At 36.7% G+C, this 27,988-nt stretch overlaps 1 protein-coding gene across 8 annotated transcripts in view; it reads left to right on the top strand.

Annotated features, from left to right (window-relative positions):
• The window catches only part of EXOC6B (exocyst complex component 6B), a 616,143-nt gene that overhangs the window by 243,827 nt on the left and 344,328 nt on the right, over nt 1-27,988 (top strand). For all 8 annotated transcript variants that reach the window (XR_007150805.1, XM_047852190.1, XM_047852194.1 and 5 more), the window contains 2 exons: nt 8,614-8,790; nt 25,819-25,887. Coding sequence is in view for 7 of the 8 variants with exons in the window: in XM_047852190.1 (XP_047708146.1) it covers nt 8,614-8,790; nt 25,819-25,887 (246 nt within the window). In the remaining variant the exon portion in view is untranslated. The remainder of the gene's footprint in view (nt 1-8,613; nt 8,791-25,818; nt 25,888-27,988) is intronic.

Here is a 27,988-nt window from a genome sequence, read left to right as displayed (position 1 = left end):
TTCATTCATTCATTCATTCATTCATTAAAATTTATTTATTTTGAGAGAGAGAGAGCAGAAGAGCGAGGGTGGAGCAGAGAGAGACAAGGAGAGAGAATCCCAAGCAGGCTCTGCGCTGTCAGTGCAAAGCCCGACATGGGGCTTGAACTCATGAACAGTGAGATAGTGATCTGAGCCCATATCAAATTGGACGCTTAACCAACTGAGCCACCCAGGCACCCCTAAATAAATGTGTTCTTTTAAATGCAATACAGTGCAGATATTGTAATAGATGGTTTTATTTGTAGAGAAGTAGATTTGTGATATATTTTTGAGCAAAAAGAAAATTAAAAGAACTTTATTTGGTATGGTTCTTTTTTTGGCCTACCAGTATACATGGTAATTGCTCATAAATAGAAAATGCGGATAAGCAAGAACAGTCTTTTACATGCACAGAAATCTTTATATGTGAGGTTGTCATTCATCAAAATAACTGATATTACTGAGTGGAGATTTTGATAGATTGTTTTTTCCCTTTACTTTTTTGTAATTTATTTTATAATTAATTGTAATTAACATGTTTGTGTGTTGACAAAGGAAAATGATACTGTTTAAAAAGAGCAGAGAATTCTAATTTACAAGAGAATTCTGTAATTTTACTATTGTGCCATACAAAACGTAACACCCTACATGTAGTACATCTTATTGCAGTGAATTTTGTTAATGCAAAAACATCCCCCTTGCCATTGAAATATAAAATATAGGTTTAAAAATTGTTTTTTAATGTTTATTTGTTATTGAGAGTCAGAGAGAGACAGAGAGTGAGCAGGGGAGGAGCAGAGAGAGAGGGAGACACAGAATCTATAGCAGGTTCCAGGCTCTGAGCTGTCAGTGTAGAGCCCAATGCAAGGTTTGAACTCGTGAACCGTGAGATCATGACCTGAGCTGAAGTTGGAGGCTTAACTGACTGAGCCACCCAGGCGCCCCATATAAAATATAGATTTAAATATGGACTGGAGACTTTCAAAGGGCTAAGGATCCCAGTTATAATTTAATTAATTAGAGAGAGTAAGAGACAGAGGAAGGGAAGAGAGAGAGAGTGGGAGCAAGACAGAGAGAGAGAGAGACAGAGAGAGAGAGAGACAGAGAGAGAGAGAGAATCTTAAGCAAGCTCCATTCCCAGCATGGAGCTTGATGCAGGGCTTGATCTCACAACTGTGAGATCATGACCTAAACTGAAATCAAGAGTAGGGTGCTTAACCGACTAAGCCACCCAGGCACCCCAGGATCCCGGTTATAATTTCAAAGGGAATGTAGTGAACACCTTCCTCAATTAAAAAACAAAAAGTTCCAATGGTATCATAACCCTAGATTTCTCATTTTACTGATGGAAATTTTTGGGGATCTGATTAAGTTACATGCAAAACTGTTTATCCCTCATTTATTTATGTATTTATTTATAAAAATTTTTGGAGGGCTCCTGGGTGGCTCAGTCGGTTAAGCGTCTGACCTCTGCTGGGGTCATGATCTTGTGGTACGTGGGTTCGAGCCCCACGTGGGGCTCTGTGCTGACAGTTCAGAGCATGGATCCCGCTTCGGATTCTGTGTCTCCCTCTCTCTCTGTACCTCCCCCACTCGCTCTCTGTCTCTCTGTCTCTCTCTCAACAATAAATAAAGAATAAAAAATTTTTAAAAAAAAGAGTAAAAAAATTTTTTTAATGTTTATTTATTGTTGAGAGAGAGAGAGAGAGAAAGAACATGAGCAGGGGAGGGGCAGACAGCAAAGGAGACACAGAATCTGAAGCAGGCTCCTGGCTCTGAGCTGTCAGCACAGAGCTGGATGCGGGACTCGAACCGCCAGATCACAACCCGAGCCGAACTCGATCCCTTAACAGACTGAGGCACCCAGGTGCTCGTTTATCCCTCGTTAAAAGTATTATACAAAGTACACATACATGTATACATATATACACTCCTATGGACACTAATATGCAACAATAACTTTTTAAATATGATCTTTCATATGTTGCTTTTCCTTAATTTTGAATCACTATCTTGTTTTGTTTTCTGTTTGTTTCTTTGAATTGGATATTGGAGCTGGTTGCCAGAGCTAGTGCTGGTAAATGTGCAGAAACTCTGTTCTGATATTGCAGCTTTTTTGTACTTCTCTTGTTTGGTGAGATTCAAAGAGGCAACTTTAGATTTTTTATATCTTGATCTTGACAGTTATTTTCATGGTTATTATTTGGGCCTCAGACTTAAAACAGAGGTCATAGTCCTACTTCACTTTATTATCGTATGGGATATTATTTTTGCTTTGGTTTCCCTGAGGGAACCTGGGAGGTTGTATTTGAGTGGTTTATTCAAGCACATGATCTGTCAGAGTAGGGGTCAGGAGGAGTGAGAAGAGAAGTTGGTGGAGTCCATACAATGTTACATTTGTAGGGCAGTCTGGTTCTTTAATCCATGGGGCTTTCTGAGAAGCCATATGGAACTGATGGCAGTGGGAGAGACAGAATGGGGAAGCATTTATCTGTCAGCTCTTTGGTCAAGGCTGTCTCCCTTCTGGGTTAAGACTCACGAATGCTAAGTAGTTCTGATGGTGCTCAAAGCCCCAGGGCAGGAAGGAAGCTAGAGGTATGTTATAAATGTGAGAGCTGGTTTCAGGTTCTACTGTGAGACACTGTCCAAGGCTGCCCACAACAGGTTGCTGATGCTCTACCTGGAATAAGCTGAGGCTGAGAGGATCTGAAGTGGAGCACAAGAGGTGTTTGGTACAGATATCTAGGCCTTAAAATGTAGTACGAATGCAAAATTGAGTGGCAGTGTGTAGCAATATTAGATGCCATTAATGATAATGCATCTAAATATTGCTAGCTCAAGTGCTTCCATAGCAGGTGGTAAAACAAGGCTCCTATCTCATTTTCAGAAGGATGACAGGTGGAACTTAAAATTCTCAGTGTTGTTTTTGTTTTTGTTTTTGTTCTTTGTAGATAGGGATGTTACACAGAGAAGGAAAGAACTTACCCCAAGTTGTAGAATTACTGAGTTTAAGAGCTTAGATTTAAAGATGTGCCTTGCTCCAAGAAGCCTATACACAAGCAGATACACACACACACACACACACACACACACACACACACACACACCCTATAATTGAAGTTTATATATTTATGTCAGGTCTCCAAGCCTATAAGCCTAGACCTCTCTTCTGATTCTAAAGGTCATTTGTATGTGTTTCTTTAGTCCACTAGAGGTCAGTATTGGGTTGATAAAGACTGGAGACTGCTTTATTCACAGAATTTTAATTGAGTCTTACTGCTAGGTACCATTGGAAGTGGTATTTCACAATAAAACTTAACTTCTTAGGATAGGTAGGGTACCTCACAGACACGTTTTGACAGTTTTAAAAGTGTCAAAAGATACATTTTTAGGTTAATAGTCCAGATTAAGTAATTTGTATAGGTGTTTCCTCCCTCCACCCTTCTGTCTCTTTTTTGTTCCCTCTTTCATAGGTAGGAAAACATCCAAATCATCTCTTTTATTGAACTAGATTTCATTCTTACATATATTTCTTTTGTTGTCTATTGCCTTTATATAGTAAACATTTATATAAATTTACTCTGTATATATCACTGTGTCTGGGTTTGGAGGATTCTAAGAATGGTAAGATGTGTTTCCTATCCTCAAAGAGAGAAGAGTTACATGCTCAAGGGCTGTACTGGCCTGTTTGTTTGTTTTTTTTAACCTGTCTACCTGGCACGTTTACCAAGCTCATCTTCTGTGTCTTCTTTCAACTTATTATTTTCGTGGTTTTTATGATTTGCCACCATCTAGTCGTCAAGACCAGGATCCTGGAGTTATTCTTATTTCCTTCACCTCTTCCGTGTACTTCCATGTACAACAGAAATCAGTAAGTTCTGTTACTTCTCCTAGTTATCTGTCTGCTGCCTACCTTTAATTCAAGTCCTCATCATTGTTGTTTGGACTGTTACGGTGATCTATATTAGTTTTTCTGTTTCTAGTCTTTACCTTCTCCCACTTGACCACTCTTCTGCTCCTGGAGAATTTGCCTGAATTAGAAAGCTGATGTTGTTCTTCCCTGCTTATGTTCTTTCATTGTTTCTCCATACCTACTAGTGAACCTTGAAACTGCTTTGTATGGTTTCTTTATCTCTTGGTAGTTCATTATCACTTACGCTTTTATACAAAATTACTTATTCCTTGGGTGAATAATGTTATTTCACATGCGGTGATCTTTTCTCATGCTGTTTCCTTCCTTCTGGAATGCTTATCCTTTTTACCTATCTCCCTTTGTAAAAATCATATTTATTTTTTAAAACCACAGTTTGCTACCCCTTCCTCTGTGGAGTCCATTTTTAATCCCCTCCACACATATATGGCTACTTTCTCCTATGTCCAATTATTGTACCTGTGTATCTGTTTTTCTGCTTATTACACTGAATTTCGGTCACTTATTTGACTATCTATGCTTCCTGTAACAGTATGACATGAGGTTTGTGAGTCAGGGACTCCATCTTACTCTTTGTAGACCCAGTATGTAGCACAATGCCTGGTACCAATAGATATTCAGGACCTGTTTGACTGAAAGTAGGGATGCAGAGAGGATGCTCTGGGAATTAGCACAGTGAGAGGAGGCTTCCTAAAGAAAGAAGAATTCTAGTTGGGATTCAGAGTACAGGTTGGATTCAGGTGGGGAGAGGTCATCCGCTAGAGAAATGGCATAATATTCGTAGTATATTAAGTGGTAGAGTTTGATCCAAGTGGAAGACTCATGTTGGAGAGTACTGGGTAAGTACATTGGAAAATTAGGTTCAGCTTCCATTATGGTGGAGTCGAAGGGAAGTTGGGATCGAATTGGGATTTGTACTTTTTGAAATTTTTCCTCCCACCTTCCCTTACACTCAATTTGTGTGATGAATAATGTGGTTTAAGAAGAGCCTGGCTGTAGTATGCAGGGGAATTCTAATGAGAAGGTGATGACTTCCATTTTAGGCATGTTGGAAGTGAGGTGGAGAAACTCACAAGCAATATAGGCAATGTGCTACTGGAGATGTGCTGCTGGGTCATGGGAGACTGGTAAGAGAAGAGGGCTTGAGAGAGAAATCTTGCTTAATTTGTCTATATTAGGAAATCAAAGAATATATATGAGGGAATCTTGAGGAAGAGGTAATTAATGTGTAAAAATTGGTCATGAAGAGAATGAACAATTAAGAAAAAGAAAATACCTCAATACTTTCTAATGTCTGCTTGTCTGCTTGGCACCTTCTCCCCCAACTCTAACATAGGAGGCAGAAATTGGTCAGCTGCTTCTTTGGCTCATGGTTATAAGGGTTGTCTTTGGAGGGACAGAATAAATGGTCCTGGTGAGATAGTTTAGCATGGTAGAAAAGAGCTCTGAAGGGCTTTTGTTGTTGTTTTTTTTTTTTTTTATGGACTTAGGATCCCATTTTAATTTTAGCATATATTACATGTATTTATATACTTACATCTGTATTTACTCTTTCCCACTTCATTCCAACCCCATAACATATGGTTTGGATAGATGGTAATTTTCATTTGCATTCATAATGAGTAATATCTTAGTATTTCATTGTTCTACTTGCGATTCTTTGTTTCTGACTTGGCCACTTCTGCTTAGCAGATCTGCTCTGACTGCTCTTTTATGGACTGAAGCCTTGATAATTTTGACAGGACCCCAAGTTCTGATAAAGCCTTAGAATACAACTTGCAGTGCTTTGATTTCTAGCAGAGGGTTTGCTGTCTTAATTTGCCTATTTGGCCAAAACTGCATTCCTTCAAATTGATGGGAACACCAGACACCACCTGAAAAGAACAAATCATAGAAGACCTAAAATTACTTCCATAGGATACTTTCAGATTTGTATCATTTCAAGTTTAAATGACAGTACTGAAGTGTGGCTTCTCTTGATTGCTTTTGATATGCTGATAGTATTTTATTGATTTTGAGGAAAAATAAATGACTTGGGATTGAATGGAATAAGACCACCTTATGAAAGCTTTTGGTTTTGTTGTACTGAAGAAGATAGGCTTAAAGGACAAGTGATCACTGTAGTCCAGGGCTTGCTTTTTTAACTATGAAAACTCTAGGAAGTTCTTCCTTCCTTTGTGCCTTCCCAGAGACCTGGATCCCTTTTTGTGTGGTTTGCTTGAAAGTAGAAAAGAACTTATTACTTTTGAGAGAGATAGAAAGACTATGCTATCTCATTTAGGTGTCAAATGCTTGGAGGACAGGTATGTTTTATGTACATATGTAAATTAAATGTTTTTGGATACCCTCTGTATCTCAGTTTGTTACTGAAGCCATGTATATTTTATGTAAGTCAAATCAAAATATCAGTGAGTATTATGCATAGAAACAAGCTTGTCCATTGATTCAAATCTCTGGAATGTAGATTCTTTTCATTTTCTTGGCAGAAACTAGCTCACATAGTTCAAGTTTTTCTCTGTCCTATTATAATTGCCTCATTTAACCAGTGCCTGGACTAACATCTTATACTTAATATTTATCTTGAATTTTTAAAAAGTATTTATTTATTTAGAGAGAAAACAAGCAGGGGAGAGGCAGAGAGAGAGAGAGAGGGAGAGAGAGAGAGAGAGAGGAGGACAGAGGATCTGAAGTGGGCTCCGCACTGATAGCAGAGAGCCCGATGTGGGGCTTGAACCCATGAAATATGAGTTCATGACCTGAGCTGAAGTCGGGCACTTAACTGACTGAGACACCCCAATGCCCCTTATCTTGAATTTCTTAATGTCATTCAGAATATTTGGAGACTTTTATTTTCTCCAGAACTAATTTCTACCTGTCACTGTGGAAAAATGTCATATATTGATTCAGAAATGTATATTTTAAGAGGCCATTCTTCTTCTTCTTCTTCTTCTTCTTCTTCTTCTCCTTCTCCTTCTCCTTCTTCTTCTTTCTTCTTCTTTTTGGCATTGGAATGTGAAATTTCTTTATTTTTAAAAAATTTTTTAATGTTTATTTATTTATTTTTATTTTTCCAGTTTTATTGAGGTATAAGTGACCTATAAGTTCTTAAGCTTTGTATCTTGGGATGATACCAAGTATTATGAAAAAAACTGGAAATTCCATTATGAACTTTTGGAACATGCTCAGTTAAACCAAATTAAAGAAGTTTTCTTAAAAAGGATTTCTCTTACTTTTTATTCTGTTAATGTGCATTGTGGCTCCAAGAAGGCTCCAAGACAGCAGTATTTCCCATTTATTTGACAACAGAACCTTTTGTGGGGGAAATATTTTGTCATGCTTTGAGGGACTGTGGGTAGAGTAGGAAGATCTCTGACCCGGAATTTGGGAAATCACACGTTGAACTTCTGATTTACCACCAACTAGCCTTGTGACCTCAAACGGATCCTTTGCCTTCTAGACTCAGTTTCCTGAGTAGTGACTAAGGTCATACAGCTCTAATACTGTGTGGATTACTACTTATGTTGTTGACTGCATCGTGACACTTTCCACCTCTTTGTATGTATTAAAACCACACCATCTGAATCTATTTTGTTAAGTTGAGGGGATTACGTTTCCTTTTTATGAAAGTTCAGAAGAAGAAACCCTTTAGAACTTTGTTTTCCACAGATAAAGGCCATGCAATCCTGAAGGATTAGTTAGTTCAAATTATTAAGATGTTTCATTCCCCTGATTACATTCTATTGGTCTCTTAATACCACAAAGATTATAACCACTGTTCTTAAGAGTCTGCTAAGCTGAAAAGTTCTTGTCTTTCTTCCCTCAACCACAATGATTCCAGTATGACATTTATCTCATAAGAGATACATATTTAGTCATTTGCACTAATCTCTTGGCTACTTATGTGAAAAAGGGTAGATTGTATTTTTGTGATTATTTACTGGGTATATTTGGAAAGTCTAATGATAATATTATCTTTTTTCTTTCTGGGGAAAATGAATCAAGATGGGTAACGTCAGGGTTAAAAATGTATACATTGAGGGACACCTGAGTGGCTCAGGTCTCTTTGTTTCGACTCAGGTCATGATCTCACGATTCATCAGTTCAAGCCCTTCATTGGGCTTTGCACTGCCAGCATGGGGTCTGCTTGGGATTCTCTCTCTCTGTCTCTCTCTGTCCCTACCCCATTTGCACTCCCTCTCTTTCTCTCTCAAAATAAATAAACTTAAAAAAAATTTTTTTTGATGTTTTTATTTATTTTTGAGACACAGAGAGACAGAGCATGAGCAGGGGAGGGGCAGAGAGAGAGGGAGACAGAGAATCTGAAGCAGGCTCCAGGCTCTGAATTGTTGGCACAGAGCCCAACGCGGGGCTTGAACTCATGAGCTGTGAGATCGTGACCCAAGCTGAAGTCGGATGCCCAACCGACTGAGCCACCCAGGTGCCCCAATAAATAAACTTTTAAAAAACATTTTTAAAAATATATGTTAATATGTTTGATTTTATTTCTGGGACTAAAACTATGAATTAAGACATTTTGTTGTATTTTTCTTTAAGATACCAGTTTGTTCAATATTAGAAGTTCTTTGAATGCTTAATCAAATTTTGTTTCTTTTCTCTCTTTCTTTCTTTTTGTAATGTGTGCATATGTGTTTCTATCCTAGGCTCAGCAACAGAGAAACCTGGATAACATCGTCTTGCAACAACCCAGAATAGGTAGCAAGAGAAAATCTAAGAAAGATGCATACACAATTTTTGATACAGAGATAGAAAGCACTAGCCCCAAGTCTGAACAGGACTCAGGAATTCTGGATGTTGAAGATGAGGAAGACGATGAAGAGGTAACCAACATTTGAGCTGGGGAAAGGGGACTAATTACTAGGTTTAAATGTAGTATATTTGAGACGTGATGAAGAATTTATCTATGTAATATAGCTTGTGTGATCTTCTGCATCACAATTATCCACAATTAAATTTAACCCACAATCAAATTATCATTTTAAATCCAGATGAGCCTCAATTTAAGGAAACTGAAGATGCACCATGATATCTTAGAATCTAATTTTTTAGATTTTGAATACAATCATCTACCTTTTTTTTTTTTTTTTAAGTTTCAAGGTTTTTGATTGTATACTGACTGGGCACTACATTAAGGAAAGAGTAGAGTTTATCTGACCTAGAGAAAGATCTAGATGACCTCCACTGAAACTGGAACATAGCTACTTGAGATAAAAGATATTATTTTATTTATTTTTTTAATAGTTTATTTAATTTTGAGAGAGAAAGCATAAGCACGGGAGGGGAAGGGAGAGAGGGGGACAGATGATCCGAAGCAGACTGACAGCAGAGACCCTGATGTGGAAGCTTGAACCCACAAACCATGAAATCATGACCTGAGCCAAAGTCGGATGCTCAACTGAGTCACCCAGGTGCCCCAAAAGATAGTATTTTAAACAGTGTGTGCAAATAAAGGGATCTTAGACTGAAAATATAAAGAGGCTTGAGAAAGTTGACAATACTTTTCTGGAGGAAATAAATAGGAGTGCTTATAGAGAATTTGGGAATTTTGTGACATATCTGTAACCTCTTAAATTAGTTCTGTATCACTTTCAGGTAAAGAATAAGATTGAGTGGCTTCAGTAGTACATATATTTATGTCCTGATTTGTTGTTAGAAGTACATTCAGTGGGTTTTTAAAAATAAAACTACTGGGGCGCCTGGGTGGCGCAGTCGGTTAAGCGTCCGACTTCAGCCAGGTCACGATCTCGCGGTCCGTGAGTTCGAGCCCCGCGTCGGGCTCTGGGCTGATGGCTCGGAGCCTGGAGCCTGTTTCCGATTCTGTGTCTCCCTCTCTCTCTGCCCCTCCCCTGTTCATGCTCTGTCTCTCTCTGTCCCAAAAATAAATAAAAAACGTTGAAAAAAAAATTAAAAAAAAATAAAATAAAACTACTGTGACGCTTGAGAAATCTTGTTAACCTGTTTTTCTAAATACCATTTGCATAAACTGGATCAGTTTCTTTGTGAATGTAGTGGTTAGGAGCATGAACTTTGGAGTCATACAGATTTTATTCAGATTCTGGCTTTGCCTTTTAATTCAATTTTATTTTTTAAAATTCTCATTAAAACTCGTATCATTTACTTTTTAAATGTCCACTGACATGTGTGAGGAACCATTTATGCCTGCACTCTGTAACCTGTTTGCCTTCAAGTGCTTGTCTGCTTTTCATTGTTTCATGTCTTCTGATGAAATTGGGTTCACTGTCTTCCCCACCCGTGTTCTTTGTTCTGTCCTCCTGCCCTTCTTATTCTTTATTTTCCTCTCCTCCCCAAAACTATACCCCCAAACTTGTCACTGTCTAATTTTGTAATCTTAGATAATTGTTTAACCTGTTGGAACTTTAGTCTTCATCCATCAAGTAAAGACAGTAGTCTCTGCCCCGTAGAATTGCACAAGTGTCTGCTCCGTAAAAGGTAGTCAGCAAATGTTAGTTCCTGTCCTGTTGTTACTCTTCTTTGCCGACTTCTGTTATGTTTCACTACCTCCATATTCTTCGTTGGGATATGTTTATTATGTAAATGAGGGACATTAGTAGGTAATAATGCGTGAAAGTTCCATCAAAATCCCTATTGTACGTGGATAAGAAATAGAGCGAAGAAAAGAATCAGGCGTTTGCCTATACCTGTAGAAATAAAACGGGGCAGACAAACTTGATCCCCTGAGTGTTCGGCATTGTCTCTTCTTGCCTGGAATGACTGATATGGTAGGATATGGGTCCATCCTGGAGAGCAGATTGTCAAGTATTAGGCCCATCACTGATGACAAGTTATTGTAGTACCACAATCAAGCATCAGAAGCAACAAAGACCAGCTAATGCCTTTTATTTACATTTTGGGTGCCTGTTAAGGAAATTACATTCTATCAGGCACTATGACCTAAGGAAATAGAAGTTAGACATAGTCTGTGCCTCTGCATAATACACGCCTCAAAGAGATGACTAGATGATAATATGAAAGAATAAAATATATGCATAGTGCTGACATATAGTGAGAACCTTATGGATGTAAGCCATTCTTTATTATAAACTCACTGAAGATCCTGGGCAAATCCTTTTTAATTTTTGTGCTCTATTTCTTTGTTTTGTCTTCTGAGGTCCAGAGAAGATAAAGAAAGTGGGACTAGTGAAATGTGTTGAGGGTTCCTCAGAAATGAAATATTATAAGAATGTACTTGGAAGTTAACATTTTAAAATGGTCATGTATCCCAAATCAAACAGAATCCTGTTAGACTTGCTGATTGAGCTCTTACAACAAGAATTCAGCACTTCGCTGTCATCTAATGGCATCCTATCTTAAAAAAAATCCTACCTTCTATTTATTTACTTCTCAGTTTGAATCTTCTTCAAGTGCACATTCTTAATCTCAAACCTCATGTAGAGAATTATTTATTTAGATGTCTCCAAACTGGTTTCTTGGCATAGTTCTTGCATGGTGTGAATAAATTCTTCAGATAAGGTCTTTCGTGACCCACTGTGACGTTCTGACCTTCATTCTTGTCATTCTTCAACAGACCTCATTGAGAGCAGCGTAAATAGTTTTTGAAATATTTTGACTTCTAAACTGTGGCATACAATCCTGTAGGGCAGTGATTCTTAATCTATTTGGGGTCATATATTCCTTTGAGAGATTGATAAAAAAATATATGGAGTATTTTCCCAGTGAAATATGCATATATTCACTCATGAAAGGTTCTGCATGAAATTTCAGGGGATTCGTGAAACTCATGTTGCTCTTCAGGACCCCTGTTAGAACCCGTGTTATAGGTTAAGTGCTTCTTAAATTTTAACATGCGTAGGAATCACTTTGGAGTCATATTAAAATGCAGGTTTAGATTCTGCAGGTTGGGGGTGAAATCTGAGAATCTGCATTTTTCACAAGCTCCCAGGTAAGGATGATGCTTCTCTCTGCAGAGCACATTTTGAGTTGCAAGGCTATAGAGGACCTTGAGGAAGCATTTTTAGTGCCTAAAGAAAACAAAACCTTGGGGCGCCTGGGTGGCGCAGTCGGTTAAGCGTCCGACTTCAGCCAGGTCACGATCTCGCGGTCCGTGAGTTCGAGCCCCGCGTCGGGCTCTGGGCTGATGGCTCAGAGCCTGGAGCCTGTTTCCCATTCTGTGTCTCCCTCTCTCTCTGCCCCTCCCCCATTCATGCTCTGTCTCTCTCTGTCCCAAAAATAAATAAACGTTGGAAAAAAAAAATTAAAAAAAAAAAAAAAAAAAAACAAAACCCCTGAATGTTTAGATGTCTTACTGAGTTTTCATTAAAATGTCTTAAATTTTTTCTAATAATGAATGCAGTACTTAAGAGAAAGTTATATTTTGCTTTCTAAAATCTGTTGCTTACAGATTACCAGCATTATTTTTCGTGAAATTTTATGATTCTCATTTAATGTATTTAGGTCTAGGTATTATCCTCTGAAAGTCTAGGTATTTTTCTCCTTCTTGTACTTTGAACAAAAGTGTATTTAGTGCACTTTTAGTATTCTTTGAGTCAAGTGACATTTGTAGGCTATTAACTATGTCTTTAGTGTGGTGATACTTAATGGGAGACTACAGAATGAGATGGGTAGAAAAACCCGAACACCTAGAAAGTGCTTTGAACTTAGGAAACAGATATTTAATTTATTGTTGAACTGAAGTAAAGTTTGTGCCAGAGGTAGAAAAACTGAATAGCCTGGGAAATGAAGATGAAGTCACAGCAGTAAATTGTCATGTTGGATGAAAGACCAGCTCACATGGAGAACCAACTGACAGAGTCAGTCTCTCTCTCTTTTTTTTTAATCAATTGTTTTAAACATTTATTTTATTTATTTTTGATAGAGCTTGAGCTGGGAGGGGCAGAGAGAGGGAGACAGAGAATCAGGCTCCATGCTGTCAGCACAGAGCCTGATGTGGGGCTCAAACCCACAAAGCGTGAGATCATGACGTGAGCTGAAATCCAGTTGGATGCTTAACTGACTGAGCCACCGGCGCGCCCTGACAGAGTCAGTCTCTTGATTGCTGAGAAGATGTTGTAGGAAAAGTATTCCTCTCTAAAATTCTCTATTTGTATCTAAGCTAATGAAAGAGTCACCTTAATTAATGTAAGTTTTTTTAAACTTGTCGTATATTAAAGTTGAACTATGTACACTACTGATACTTGATCATTTTTGACCTACAACTTAATTAAATTGATTTTCAGTGGAAATATGTATGATTTGGCACATACATACATATCATATGATACATAATGTATCTCATCACAGTGCTTGGCACATACAATGCTACCATTATATATTAGTTAAGATGATGGCATTATGACTGTGTCTTTTTTGGGAAATAAAGGTGAAACACAAGTTGATACAGTTCTTGATAATGTATATTTGCGTGGACTGATGGAACACTATCTACTGTAAACAAAACAATCTGCTTGAAGTAAAGCAGTATTGGGTAAGAAATAATTTGGAGAAGCAGGGCCTATGATTCTTTTTTTTGTTTCTGGGTTACTTCAGAACTTCTGCATTTTTTTTTTTTTTTTTGGTATATTTATTTTGAGAGAGAGAGAGAGAGAGAGAGAGAGAGAGAGAGAGAGAGAGCAAGTTAGGGAGGGGCAAAGAGAGAAGGAGAGAGAGAATCCCAAGCAGGCTCTACACTCAATGTGAAGCCCAACATGGGGCTAAATCCCATGAACTGTGAGATCATGACCTGAGCTGAAACCAAGAGCTAGGTGGACGGTCAACTGACTGAGCCACCCAGGCTCCCCAAAGACCTTTTGCATTTTTCCTTCTTTTTTCTTTTCTTTTCTTTTTTTTGAGAGAGAGAGAGCAAGCCAGAACATGAGCAGAGGAGGGGAAGAGAGAGAGGGAGACACAGAATCTGAAGCAGGCTCCAGGCTCTGAGCTGTCAGCAAAGAGCCTGATGTGGGGCTCAAACCCACAAACTGCGAGATCATGACCTGAAGTCAGACGCTTAACCGACTGAGCCACCCAGGCGCCCCAGAGCTTCTGCATTCTTAAAGCATTTCCTGGTACCATACATCTGGCACATCTCATATTCTAGTTTGTATCTCTCTTAGTTATTTTTGTTGTTAGAGAACAGTAGTCATTACTTTATCCATACAACTGTTCATAGAGTATGGGTCAGATAAATGTTTGTTGACCAAATCCATGTCAGGTTTTCTCTCTCAAGATTTTGGTGTCTGTTTTGAAATATGAAGTTAACAGAATGGGATTGCTAATTTAAATACAAGTATCATGTAAAATATAAATAATTTCTGCTGAGATGTCTTTATGATTGTGGTACTGTACTAATTTTGAGGTAACAAGATTATTTGTTTGCTAGGGATGCCATAACAAAATACCATAGATTGCCTGGCTTAAACAACAGAGATTTATTTTCTCACAGTTCTGGAGGCTGGAAGTCCTAAGGTCAAGGTACCATCAGGGTTGATTTCTCCTTAGGATTCTTTCCTTTGCTTGCAGACAATTACCTTCTTGCTGTGTCTTTACATGGCTTTTTCTCTGTGATTGTATGCCCCTGATGTGTCTTCCTCTTCTTATAAGGACATCAGTCCTGTTAGAGTCCCTACTTTATGACTTTACCTTAATTACCTCCTTAAGGGCCCTATTTCCAAATACAGTCACATTGGGGTTCAGGGGTTCAACATATGAACTTTGGGGTAGACACAATTCACAGAGTGATGGGAAAGAATGCAAGATTTGTATTTAAAAAATACAAGTTTTGTCAGCCTTGTGTTATTGGAGCAAATCGTGTAATTTCTCGAGCATCTCTTTGTCACCTATAAAATAGTGACAGTGATTACTTAATGCTGAATTGCTTGTGAAAAATGGTGGTTATTATGATATTTTCCCAAATTTCAAAGTGCTTATTGCAATACTTTCTATTGATAGGAAGGTAACAAAATGAGTTGTTACTTATTTCTCAGTAAGTTAAATAAAGGATGCCATTAGAACTTTGGAGTTAAAATCAGATGTTGCATATTGGCAGCCCATGGGCCAGAAATAGATTGCAAAATGGCTATTGGCTTGCACGGCACTTAAAAGTTTTTAAGTTATTTGCCAACTTTTAAGTAGCGAATTCATGTAGTAGGCTTTTTCCAAGTATGGTAGTAGTAGAATTACTGTGAGCAGCAAGATTGCCACCAGGGATATATTTTTTTCACTAATCTACAATCCCTGTTGTGTCTGCACATTGGATATTGCCATTTATTATCACATTTGTGCTGTTATTGAGGGAAATCCATTATTACTTATACCATGTCTGTATTTACAAATGGCAAACTGGAAGGTACACTGACGGGGCCACGTGTTTGGGAAAAAAATGATGAGAACAGAGTTCTTTGTAAAAATGAGTGATAGTTTTAGATATTTCACATACAAAGTATGCCTGTTAAAAGAATACAATATGAAAAGCTGGCCTGATTCACTTATTCCCAGTAGCTACCCACCACTGTAGACTTTGTTTTTCACTTCTGTTCTTAATGACAACTGTTCTATTAAGAATATAAGCAGTCAGATGAAGAATAAGTACCCATACTTAAAATCAAATAGCAATAAAAGCAATTTAGAAAGTTGAATGAAAACTAAACATGCATCAAATATTCTGTTTTGGTTTTCTTATTCGTTTGTCTTTTAGGTCTGTCTGTTCATAAAGATATATTATGCTTCACATTGATTTGAGGTCTTTAAAATCTTTTCATTGTACTGATAGTATAAAGGTCTTGTCATTTGGGAATTATTTACCTCAATTATAAACATCTACCTGCCTTTTCAGGGCTTTTAGAATTTTTCCTTTATATGCTCATTGCTTATTCAGTCACTCCCTTCACTCTGTACTTAATTGCTCGTAACCCTAATTAGGGAATATACTCCTTTTCCCCTCATCCTTGTCTAAAATACTAACTTCTACTTTTCCCTGAGGACTGGCTCAATGTGACCTCTTCTGAACACCCATCATCCACCTGTCCATCTGTCTATCTATCTATCTATCATCTTTCTATTTATCTACCTATCTATTCATACATCTATTCTTTATTTCATTTATTTTTTATTTCTGATTTTTAAAATGTTTATTTATTTTTGAGAGAGAGAGAGAAAGAGTGAGCAAGAGCCTGTGCACGCAAGTGAGGAGGGGCAGACAGAGAGGGAGACAGAGGATCTGAAACAGGCTCTGCCCTGAGAGTGGAGAGCCCCAATGTGGGGCTCGAATTGATGAGCTGAGAGATCATGACCTGAGCCGAAGTCAATGCTTAACCGACTGAGCCACCCAGGTGTCCCATCATTCTTTATTTTAAATTGAGGTATAATTGATATATAACATTATATTAATTTCAGGAGTACAGCATAATGATTCAATATTTGTATGTATTGCAAAATGGTCACCACAATAGTCTAGTTAACATCCATCAGAAAACATAGTTACAGGATTTTGTTTTCTTGTGATGAGAACTTTTAGATCTCTTAGAAACGTCCAAATATACACTGCAGTATTACTAACTGTAGTTACCATACTGTACATTACATCTCCATGACTTATTTCTATTATTACTGGAGATTTGTACCTTTTGACCCCTTTCACCTATCTCACCAACCCCCCCAAACTCCACCCTTGGAGTAGCACCTTCTTTATAAAAATTTATTAGTTTTTTGAAAAATTTTAAATCTTCAGAAAAGTTACAAGAGTAGTAAAATGAACATCCATGTACCTTCACTTAAGTACTCTGCTTATTAAAATTTGGCACTTTCTTTCTTAAAAATTTGACTTTGAAAGAATCTGTTTCATCAGTCCTCCCCTTCCCCTGCCAAAGCTGAGCCATTTAAAAGAAAGTGGTGTATTTCATGCATTGTATTTGAAATCCCAATACCACAATCTGTGGTTTCCCAGGAATGACATTCTTCTACATAACTACAATGCAATGATCACACTCAGGAATTTTAACACTGATACAACACTACCACTTAACATACAACCAATGTGTGAATTTCCCCAGTTGTCTTAATAATGTCCTTTATAGCAAATTCTTTTATCATTTTTCCTGCAGCCCCTTCTTGTCAAGTATCACACGTTGCATTTAATTCTTGTGTCTCTTTATTCTCTTTTAATATCTCTCTATTTAGGTGTATCTGATAATCCTCATGATTAAGTTCAGATTAATCATTTTTGACAGGAAAATCACAAAAGTAATACTAGGTCCTTTTTAGTGCATCATATCAGGAGGTACACCAGTAGTGAAGGTGGAGTCTACCAGATTTCTGTGCTGTAAAGGTACCCTTCTTCTTTTGTAATTAATAAGTGATCTGTGGAATGATACTTTAGATCCTGGGACTATCCTGTTCCCTGACAGTTTTTCTGATTTAGTGATTTAGAATTCATTGATGTTTTGTTCCTGAATCATGCAATTTATGGTGATTATAAAAGAGTGATTTTTCTATTTTTATCATTTCTTTCACATTGATTAGATGGCATTCTTCTATAAAGAAAAACTTCCTTTTTGTCCCATTCCCCCCTTTTTTTAGTGTCAGTATTGGCACATGAATTCTTACTTCATATACAATGGGTTATATTCTGTTCCTGTCTTTCATTTGGATTCTCTAATTGTTCCAAATTTGGCCAGTGGGAGTCTTACCCATTATCTTTCGACATGTTTCCATCAATTTTTGAGCACTTCCTTTTTTTCTGGCGCAGGATGTTCTTGGTTCACTCCAAGTTCTGCCCTATCCCCAGAATCAGCTAGTTTGTCAAAGAGCTTTCCCTTTTACTGGAGAATGATATATAGAACTGAGATATGGGCATTAGGTATGCTCCTTCTGTGGAGAGAGCTAAGAAATACACACACTACACAAACACATAGACAGTTTTATAAATCCTGAGTTAAAGGTGATGCTTCTAATTTCACCTGAATATCATAGGTCTTCCTCTTCTCCTATTCTATATTTGTATCTCTAAGAATTCTGGTTCCCAGAGTATGAATATATTTACTCATCTGTCTACTCATATAACACAAAAAAGTTTCAGAGTTGCTATGCACATGTCACTAAAAGGAGTAAACTTAACTAGGTTCAAGATTCTTTTTGCAATTCTTTTTATCCTGCAATATATCCCACTGGGGCTATAGTTCAGACTATTTTGTTCATTTTTTTTTTTTTTTTTTTTTTTTTTTTTGCTTTTTCTTCTATGTGGTTGTTACCAAGCTGATATATAATTAGGTTCGTTTGTTTCTTTTTGTATATTTTTTAGGGTTCCTCATCCTTATTAATTTAATTTTTTTGAATATGTAAAATGTAAACATGTTTCAAAAAGCAAAATTAGGGGTACTTGGGTAGCTGAGTCGGTTAAGCAACCAACTTCAGCTCAGGTCATGATCTCACAGTTTGTGATTTCAAGCCCCACATCAGGCTCTGCGCTGACAGCTCAGAGCCTGGGGCCCGTTTCGGATTCTGTGTCTCCTTCTCTCTCTGCCCCTCCCCTGCTCATGCTCTGTCTCTCTTTCCTTCAAAAATAAATAAATGTTAAAAAAAAATTAAAAAAAGAAAGCAAAATTATATAAGAAGATTTTTTTCAGTGATATCCCATTCTCCTCTTTATCCCTTCCACCCTGGTCCTATGCACTCTTCCTAAGTAATCAGTATCATGAGTATGTGTGTATGTGTGTGTTTTCACATACCCTTCCCCATACCTTATACGACATGGCTGTTAATAACGTAATACATATATATTTTTGTACCTTATTCTTCCACATGGAAATATGTCCTATAAATTATTCCATATAAATTCATAGACATGTTTCTCATTCTATTTTTACTGCTAACTAGTACTCCATTATTTGAATGTATCAGTTTATTCAGCCAATCTCCTATATGTAGGCATTTAATGATTTCCAAAATTTTCTTATTAAAATGTAGTGTTTCAGCTACACAGCTATTATAATTAGTGTTAAAAAAACCTGACCATACCAAGTACTGGCAGGGTGCCTAGCAACTGTATATATTGCTCTTAGATATTGCTGCAAAAATGCAAAATAGTTTAGTCATCTTGGAAAACACTTTGGTGTAGTAGTGTATTATACAGTTGAACACACACCATCTGACTCAGCAATTTCACTCATAGGTGTTTCCCCATCTGTTCACACAGAGACTTGCACCCGAATGTTTATAGCAACTTTATTCAGACATTGCCAGAAAGTAGAAACAACCCAACTGTCCTTCAGGGGAAGGGATAAATGACTGTGGTATATCCATAATTGGAGTTTCATTCTGAAATAAAAAGAAATGAACTACAGATACATGAAACAATACAGATGAACCGCAAATGTAGTATGCTAAATGAAAGAAGTCAGACTCAAAGGCTGCATACCGTTGGGGCTGAATAAATAATACTCCTGAAAAGGCAAAATTAGGGGCATAAACTGGGTCAGTGTTTGCCAAAGGCTGGGTGTCAGGGAATAATGGACTCCAGGGAGGCATGAGGGAATTTTGGGGGTGGTAAAGCTGTTGTGTATCTAGATTGTGATAATGATTACAGGCTTATATGGTTTTGTCCAAACTTAATGGATTGTTCACTGGAAGGGTGAATTTTACCTTATATAAAAAATCTTAAAATTTAAAAAACAGTTTAAAAATCAACCCCGAAACCTGAGAGTTATTCTTCTTATAGTCAGATATATATCTTCAGGGTAAGTTCCTAGAAGGATTGTTGATTCAAGGAGTAAATTAATGCATGTGTAGTTTTGCTAGATAATATCAAATTCTGCTTCATTGAAGTCGTACCATTTTCTATACATCCCCCCTCTAGGTGTGTGTGATGTGTCTATTTCCTTACAGTTTCTTTAAGAGGGTGTTTTGTTAAGCCCTTGAATATTTACAAGTTGCATAGATGAGAAATGGTCTCTCTGTATAGTTTTAATTTGTATTCCTATGGCTGTGGGTGAAATGTAGTATCTTGTAAGTTTGAGAGCTGTTTGTATATTTTTTTAAAGTAAACTGCTCGTGTCCCTATTTTTCTAACGATTTTGGTTTTTTTCCCCCCCTCAGTCTTAGTGAGTTGTTTCTGTATTAGGAAAATTAATTCTTCATCTGTAACATTTTTTTCTACCTACTTTGATCAGCTTAATTTTTCTTCCTCTCAAAACCTTTATATTTAATACCATATTTATGGCTAAAGGTCCTTTTTTTATGTAACAGTTTAGCATTTCTTAGCCTATAGTAGACCATTGTTAAATAAAGACCAGTTGAATTTTTACTGCCTTAGTGTTCAGCTTTAAGCAGAGAATTCTTGAGAGAGTAGCTTTTGATTTTGGCCACAAAGTTTTTTTTGTGGCGTCTCAGTATAGGGAGAATGGTGTTTTTTCTTGATTTTCTTCTGCTTAGTGAAAACACTTGAGTAAATTATGTAGTAATTTGTTTAGGGATTTCTCAGGAAGAATCCTAGTCATTCGCGAGAAGCTCTTAGTAATATTATGCAGTTTTTAGGCTAGGGCTCTCTTCAGGGTATTCTTACAGGTTCAAAGGTTTAGAAAATTCTTTTATCCTTTTGCTAATTCGAGTCACTTAGAGTCCTAGGCGTTCGAGTTTGTTGGTGCCTCCATGGTGTTCAGTCCAGCTCTGTGGAAGATTATGTCCAAATGAATTCTACCTTTCTTTTCTCTGAAGCTTTGGAAGCAGAGTAGTATAGAAAAGCACACTGGTGAAGAATGTTTGCCAGGTATTTCCTGGCTTCCAGACATAATATGGGCCGTCGAAATTGATCCTTTGAGTGCAAAGGTAGTGCTCTTTTCAGCTAATCATTTCTTGTTTTCTCCCTTCAGAAAGATGCCTGGTACATTTTAATGACTTGAGATCCAACTAATGCTCAGAAATGGGCAAGTCCCTGCATTCATTTACTAATCCCAACGAACTGTTTTGTGAAAAGTGGTAATCAAAAGTATTTTCAAGAAGGAGAATGACTCAGGTGTTCGTGAGAAGAAACATCTCTAAATTCTTTGCAAATTTTTATCATACCCTTTTTGGGTGTTTTACCGACTTTGAAAGGTTTCATAAGAGAAAAACAAGTGGCCTGTGTGGTATAGTGTATGTGTGTGTGTGTATCTCCTGGGACAGCTGTGAACAAGGCTAGAACACTAATGCATTTCTTTTTTTCAGGTACTGTCTTTATCAGCAGCATAGGTAAATATTCTTGAGTGGAAGGAGGCAAGCAGTTGTGTACTCTATTCCCTTTTCTTAATGATAATGCTTACCCGTTAGTAAAGCAGGTAGATCTATGATACTGTTACCTGCAGATTTTTTTCTTTCTTGCTTCCCTTCACTAGAAGTAGCTACTAACTTCCAACTCCCTTGTTGGGGGGAAAAGGTGGTATAAAAATGTTAAATAAATGTATCTGTTAAAGCTTGATGTCACTTATTTTAAAATAAAAATCTCCTTTTTCTTTAAGAAATACAATCATTTTTCCTTATTCTTTATGGAAAGAACTTAACCAGTAACCTTTCAATTTTCAATTCTCAGATCAAAGATGTATTAGAGAAGAAAAACATCATAAAAGTCAGATCCTGCTGTTTTGCAAGAACTTTTATAATCAGAAATGTTTATTCTTCTTTTCTTTATGACCATCTAATATGTCCATTTCTACTCTGAATCTTTACATCATCTTCTCCAATACATGGTCTGCAGAGTCTCATAAGACTTTTTTTCAGGGTGCCTTTCATTGATTCTAAGTCAGGGCGCCTTTCATTGATCCTATTCATGAATTTACTTTTCTTATTTTACAGCATCCTCTGCCTCCAGACTCTTTTTTGTCACCTATATAGTGGCACTGTGTGATAGCTAATGTATCGATAGGATATGATGCTATTTAACAAAATCTACAGACAATAAGTAACAAAAACTACAGCTTGATGGAAGCTATTAATATGTGTCCTACAAATGTAAGAAGCATACTGAAACAGACTAGCCATGTATATTGGTATCTGGTGATACATGACCTCTAATGGGTGTGTGAATGCATAATTGTAGCGTATAACAGTTGTCTTCATGATATCTACCCCTGAATGTTCTAGTCCAGTCACTCCTAAATTCTCTTGATAGCTTATTTATTTATGTTATTTTAATATCTTAACTTATATAATATTATAACACGTCCTGAGGCACAGATTTCTTAGTTACAGAATCTAAAATCTAACCTAGTATTTGCTTCTCTGATAATGAAGAGGTTTGAGTTGACAGAAGGCACTAATGCCCTCCATTCAGGAACTATATAGGGAATGAGGCAGCTGCTGTCCTTGGTGATGAAATTATTTCATGTGAATTCATAAGGAAAACAACTAGTTAAAAAGGCAGGATAATCTTGAGTATACTGTTTGTGGCTGCTGTTGGTATCTTCATAGATCTATTTGAACTAGAAAAATACAGACTCCAGTATCTTAATGTCTTGAGTTCCTGACTGCCAGGCAGAGGAAATGTTTAACTATTTTAATCATGTTTCTGTATCTCAGAAAGAAAGCCCTTATGAGAGGAAATGACAACGTCCTACCACAAAGTTATCTCTTATCAGTTATAGTCCCAGTCGATAATGATTTGTCAAACTTGGACATGTGTAAAATGCAAGGGCTGTGTTATTTACTTTGGAAAGGAAAAATTAGATGAAGCTGATAAAGACGGAGTCATGGCTTTTGTTAGGAGACAGAAACCATTAGGGACAGTCATTGTTAGCTTAGGAAAGTGTCCTTGGACTCCTCCCTCTGCCCCAGCTGAAATCTAAACCTGCTTGAATCATTCTTTGCACTTGAGGGGAGAGAAGGGCAAACAGGAGGGGAAGAAGAATGAAGACAACCTTGACAGAGATTTTGCATTTTAAATGGGGAGCAAAATGTGGACCTTAAAACAGACCCGTTTATGTGAGTCAGGAGAAACTGCCTTTTGTTCTCTTTCCCACTCCCATTTATTTAGTTTTGAAAGTTCATTTCTTATCCTTCCAAACGTATGGCATTCCTTCACGTACAGCGTATGTTGCCCTCTTCCTTTTGCCTTTCAGTAGATGTGATTCTTTTTCATTAGTGGAAGCAGAGAAAACACATCTAGCTCAAAGCAACATGAGTCAGTGCATGCTTTACATACCTTTCTCCTCACAGCACTCTTCTTGGTTCCTTGCAGTGTTCCTAGTGTTCTTCACAGAAGGGAGCATGGAGGAAAAATGATTTCTAAATAGTAGGCTATTTTGGGGGTGGAGGTAAAGTTTGTGAACCGAAGCCCCATTTTGCTCCTTTTCTTGTCTAGATTTGTGTACTGCTTTCAAAGCAGGCAGTCCTTGGCTGGGGAGGACTTAACTGGATTATGGTTGCAGGGGCTAAGAAATAGCAAAGCCAATACTTCCGGGTCAGGTCACTTCAAACTGTTTGAAGCTGAGGATGAAGATGTCAAGACAGCCTCACAGAAGATAGGTTTGGTTGTAAATATTTGCTGGAGCTGACAGGAAAATCTTTCTGTCCTCTCTAAATATATGTATTTTTTGGTTGGCCCAGATAAACCATTCTTTTTAGCCCATTAGAAAGGGGCACCATTAGCTTACTCATCACAGATTTTTAGGGGAAACTGTCCCCTAATGTGGATGTTCATTCTATAAGGATGAGCCTGACATGTGAAGGGGCCAGGCCTCTGTCTGAGGAATGGCTTGGGAGCAGTTTCCTTTTGAATGAAACTAATGGTCCTGAGTCAAAGAAAACAAAATAAATAAACTATGTAAAGATGAACCTATGAACAAAGTTGTGATTGAAATTTATTTAAATTTCCTTAAGCTTTTTGTAAGTATATAATTTATTGTAAATAATTTTATAATCATTCATTCTAAATAAAAGTTTCATTTCTTATACAGATCAAAATTATTTTACATGTGTTCTTATCTCTTTTCATATGTATGTGTAATTTTTATGTAGTTTAAATATTAATATAATTTTATTTTTCATCTTTTGAGCTTGTGTTTTGCTTAGTTGTAGTTTTCATTAGTAGGCTCTGTTTTTCTGGCAAGATAAATTTCCTTCACATCTTTACTTTGCAATTCAAGAGAGGAGACTATAAAGATATTTTGATGTTGTGGCCATTTAAAATAAGACTGCCTAAAATGATCAACTGTTGCCTCTTTTTGTTTTATTAAGATGAAAACGAGTGTCCTTAATTTTTACATGCTTTTTAATCTTTTTGTTTTTAAATACATGGTGCTTATCTGTCCATAAAATGTTTTTCTCAGTGATTTTTTAATGCTGACATTTCTAATTGCTTTTTTTTTTTTTAATAAATATATGCTTGGACCATGACGTAGATCTTATGATCAAACTTAGGATTCACAGGAGATTGTTTTGAGTGATTTCAGAGTATATAGCCCTGAGAGATTCTTAAACATAGAGATTTAGTGTGCTATCATGGGTGCAAAGCAAATGAACAAAATAGTCAATAAATCTGAACCAATAAACGTAGAGAGATGATGATTTTGGAGAGACAAGAAAGTATTGGGCTGCTGAGTTGTAGAATGAGTAGATTTCTTTGGAAAAGCATCTTGGTGAAGAAAGCTATGCCACCAAAGAAGAAATGACCCTGCTTGATGAAATGAGGAAACAGACTTTGTATTCACAAGTCCGCTCAACCCAATTTAGTGCCTGCTGCTTATATTCTGATGAATCCTACAATTAGCAGTGTTACAGTAAAACCTGCAGCTAGGTCTTTATTTTGATTATTTTTAATGCACTTTTGTCTGTTTTGTTTTTGCTTTATTTTGTTTTGCTCAGTATTTACTTTGTGTCCTTTTATTCTTATTTAATTCCCATAGGTCAACAATATAGGCAATAGTTTCCTTGTTCAGTTGAGAAATTGAGGCCAAAGTAAATTGTGAGTTACTCATTGTCAGGTCACATAACCAAACAGTTTTAGCACTGTGACTATCTCCAGTTCTTACCTAATGTTGTTTGTTTTACTTTGCCTTTTGATGTCTAGATTTAATCTGTCTACATTGTTCGTACTATAATTTTCTGATATTTTGATTGCATGCTGACGTAAATATTCACTAATTCTTATGTCCTTCAGAAGTTGGCTGGCAGGCCGTTTAATTCATCCTGTGCAGCAAGTTTTGGTTTTGACCACTGAAACTTAGTCTTTTTCTTTTTTTTTCTTTTTCTTTTTTTAATGTTTGTTTATTTTTGGGAGAGAGAGAAAGAGAGAGAGAAAGAGAGATTGAGAGAGAGCATGTGTGCGTGGGTAAGGGTATGGGCGGGAAAGGGGCAGAGAGAGATGGAGAGAGAGAATCCCAAGCAGGATCTGTGCCGTCAGCACAAAGCCCGACACGGGTCTCTAACTCACCAACCATGAGATCATGACCTGAGCCAAAATCGAGAGTCAGACGTGTAACTGACTGAGCCACTCAGGCACTCCTGAAACTTAGTCTTTCATGTAGCCTACCATGTGTCCAAGAAGATACAGTCAAGTTGTCAAAGTCATGTTACCATCTTCTCATCCCTTTTTGAGGCCCATAGCCTGAAATATATCTCTAAAAGCAGATGCAGGGCCAGTGACATCTTCTGTTACTCTTCTCTGTTTTCATCCTTCTGTTCTGTGTCCCAGCCTTGCTGCTATCTTCGGTTATTAATCTCATGGTTAAAATACCCAAACTGGGTTTATGAGAGCATGGTTTGTTTGTTTGTTTGTTTGTTTTATGTTTTTCTCCTAGAAACTAGAGCTGACTTCTATTTTTTTTACACTTGAGTAATAAAAACATAAATGCAGTTTAATGTTCCTAATAGCTTTGTTTGAATATTTTGTGACAATCTTGTTTGTTTTGCAGGTACCTGGAGCCCAAGATTTGGTGGATTTCTCTCCTGTTTATCGATGTCTACACATATATTCTGTCCTGGTGAGTCTTTATCTAGCTCTGCCTAATAAAGAGGTATATTGAGTTCAAAACTCTTCTTTCTCATTTTTTATAGTTTTTCTGTTTATTATTAAGAGTAAGAAAAAAGAAACTATTATTTAAGGAGTATTAATTACAAAAAAGAATCCTTTCTTTTCTTCTTGAATCTTTTGTTTGCCATGTAATTGAGCTAAGCAAATAACATTAATTTCTATCAGTCATCAACAAATAATAAGATTATACCTAGAAATAGTCACACACTCAGATTTCTATTCTTAATTTAATGATGTAGTTATTTAAATAACAATAACCTACTTTATATATTAAAATAATATTTGTAAAAACTGTTTATCTTTTTATTCCTGATGACACTTACTCCTATGCAAAGAGAAACCTCTCTGGGGGGGAAATTATTATGGGTGTTAATGGTATTATAAGAAATAGCCCTTTCTCTATCTTGGTAGTCACCTACGTGTAGATACACAGATATAAAGGCAATCAAAAAATTAAACTAGGAAGCCAAAGTATCATTAAAGACCAATTGATGAGAGAAGTCAATTATTGGTATTTTTTAATAACAAAGTTCTATAAAGATTCTATCAGGTTGTTTTATAATATGATGGAGTAAGTCTTACTTAAGTATGTTACACATTTTCTTTCTTCATATATCTAATATAGTGTCACTTAGTTGTTACTCCAGACAGTTTGGGACACTGGTCTATGGACTTCATGGCTGGAGTATTTTGGGGTGATTTCCATTAGTTTGGGAAGACTTGGTAATTTTTTCTCCTCTCCTTCATCCTCCCACTTCTTGCGAATTTCCTTTTCCCCTCCTCCCTTCTTTTCCCTCTCCACCCCTTGTCTCCATCTGTCATTCCTTGTTCTATAAAGATGGAGGAGGTCATAGATTGAGTTGTCTCAAGTCACCTAAAATAAGTATTTTTTTTTCAATCTCATGTACCAATAATTAAATAAATCATATTCATCTTAGTTTGTGACATAACATGCTATTATCGTTATTTCCTATCAGTCCCCCTCTTGTATTTTTTTATCTTGTTTGTTTCCATTCATCCCCTATCCATAAGCCCACAACTCTTATCTCCAAATATACAAACTCTAATATGTTTAATGTCTGGTAATGGTTGTGTTTGTATCCTTGAAAAATATAGAGTAATTTTGTATATGTAGGTGTTTTTAATTTACTCAAATGGTGTTATCTTATGGATCTAGTTTTTTCTTATATTTTTTTATTCAGCCTATTTTTAATATCTAACCTTGTTATAGTCTATATATCTTACTCATTGCGTCCCACTTCTACATGATTATTAACAAATGGTTTGCATTTGCTGTGTTTTGTCTATTACTTCAGTGATCAACTCTTAAATTGCTTCTAACATTCTGCTGTAATAAGTAGGACCCCTGTATGGACTTGGGTGTAAGTTTCCAAGATTTCTATACCTAGGTTGGAATTGCTGGGTCAGAAGGTATATATATAATTTTAATTTTAATTTTTGATAACCTGATGGATATCAAATGATGTCTCTTTGTTTTAATTTGCATCTCTTTGATTACTGATAACATTCTGCTTTTTATAGACTCCCCAATCATTTAAGATCTTTTTTCTCTGAAATGCCTATTTTTGACCTTTGTTCAGTTTTGTTTTGCCTTCCTTGTTTTGTTTTTTTCTCTTTTCTGGAAAGAGAAATTTCAGAAATTCCTTTTATGTTGTACATATTGACAATGGAGGATGTTACAAATGTCTTTTTTTTCAGTTTGCCCATAGACTTTACACTATGGCCATATTATCTTTCATTAACAGGAGTCCTTGATTTTGATATAATTAAGTCCATCAATTTAAACCTTGTACTTTGTACTTTTTAAGTCTTGTTTAAAAAAAAAAAGCCCCTCTCTATTCCAATGTCATAGGGCATTCCCTTTATGTTAACTTTAACTTTTACCCATTACATTTTGATATTGATTCATCTTGGGTTCACTGTAGTTATAGTATGAGGTGTAGGAATCCAACTTAATTTTTTTTTATTTGATGAACTCAGTTTTGCCGGTCCTATCTACTACATAATCTGTATATGGCCCACTGATTCCT

Source organism: Prionailurus viverrinus, chromosome A3, assembly GCF_022837055.1.
Source record: "Prionailurus viverrinus isolate Anna chromosome A3, UM_Priviv_1.0, whole genome shotgun sequence".
NCBI lineage: Eukaryota > Metazoa > Chordata > Mammalia > Carnivora > Felidae > Prionailurus > Prionailurus viverrinus.
Note: the sequence above shows the minus strand (reverse complement) of the source record. Positions and strands in the feature narration are given on the sequence as shown.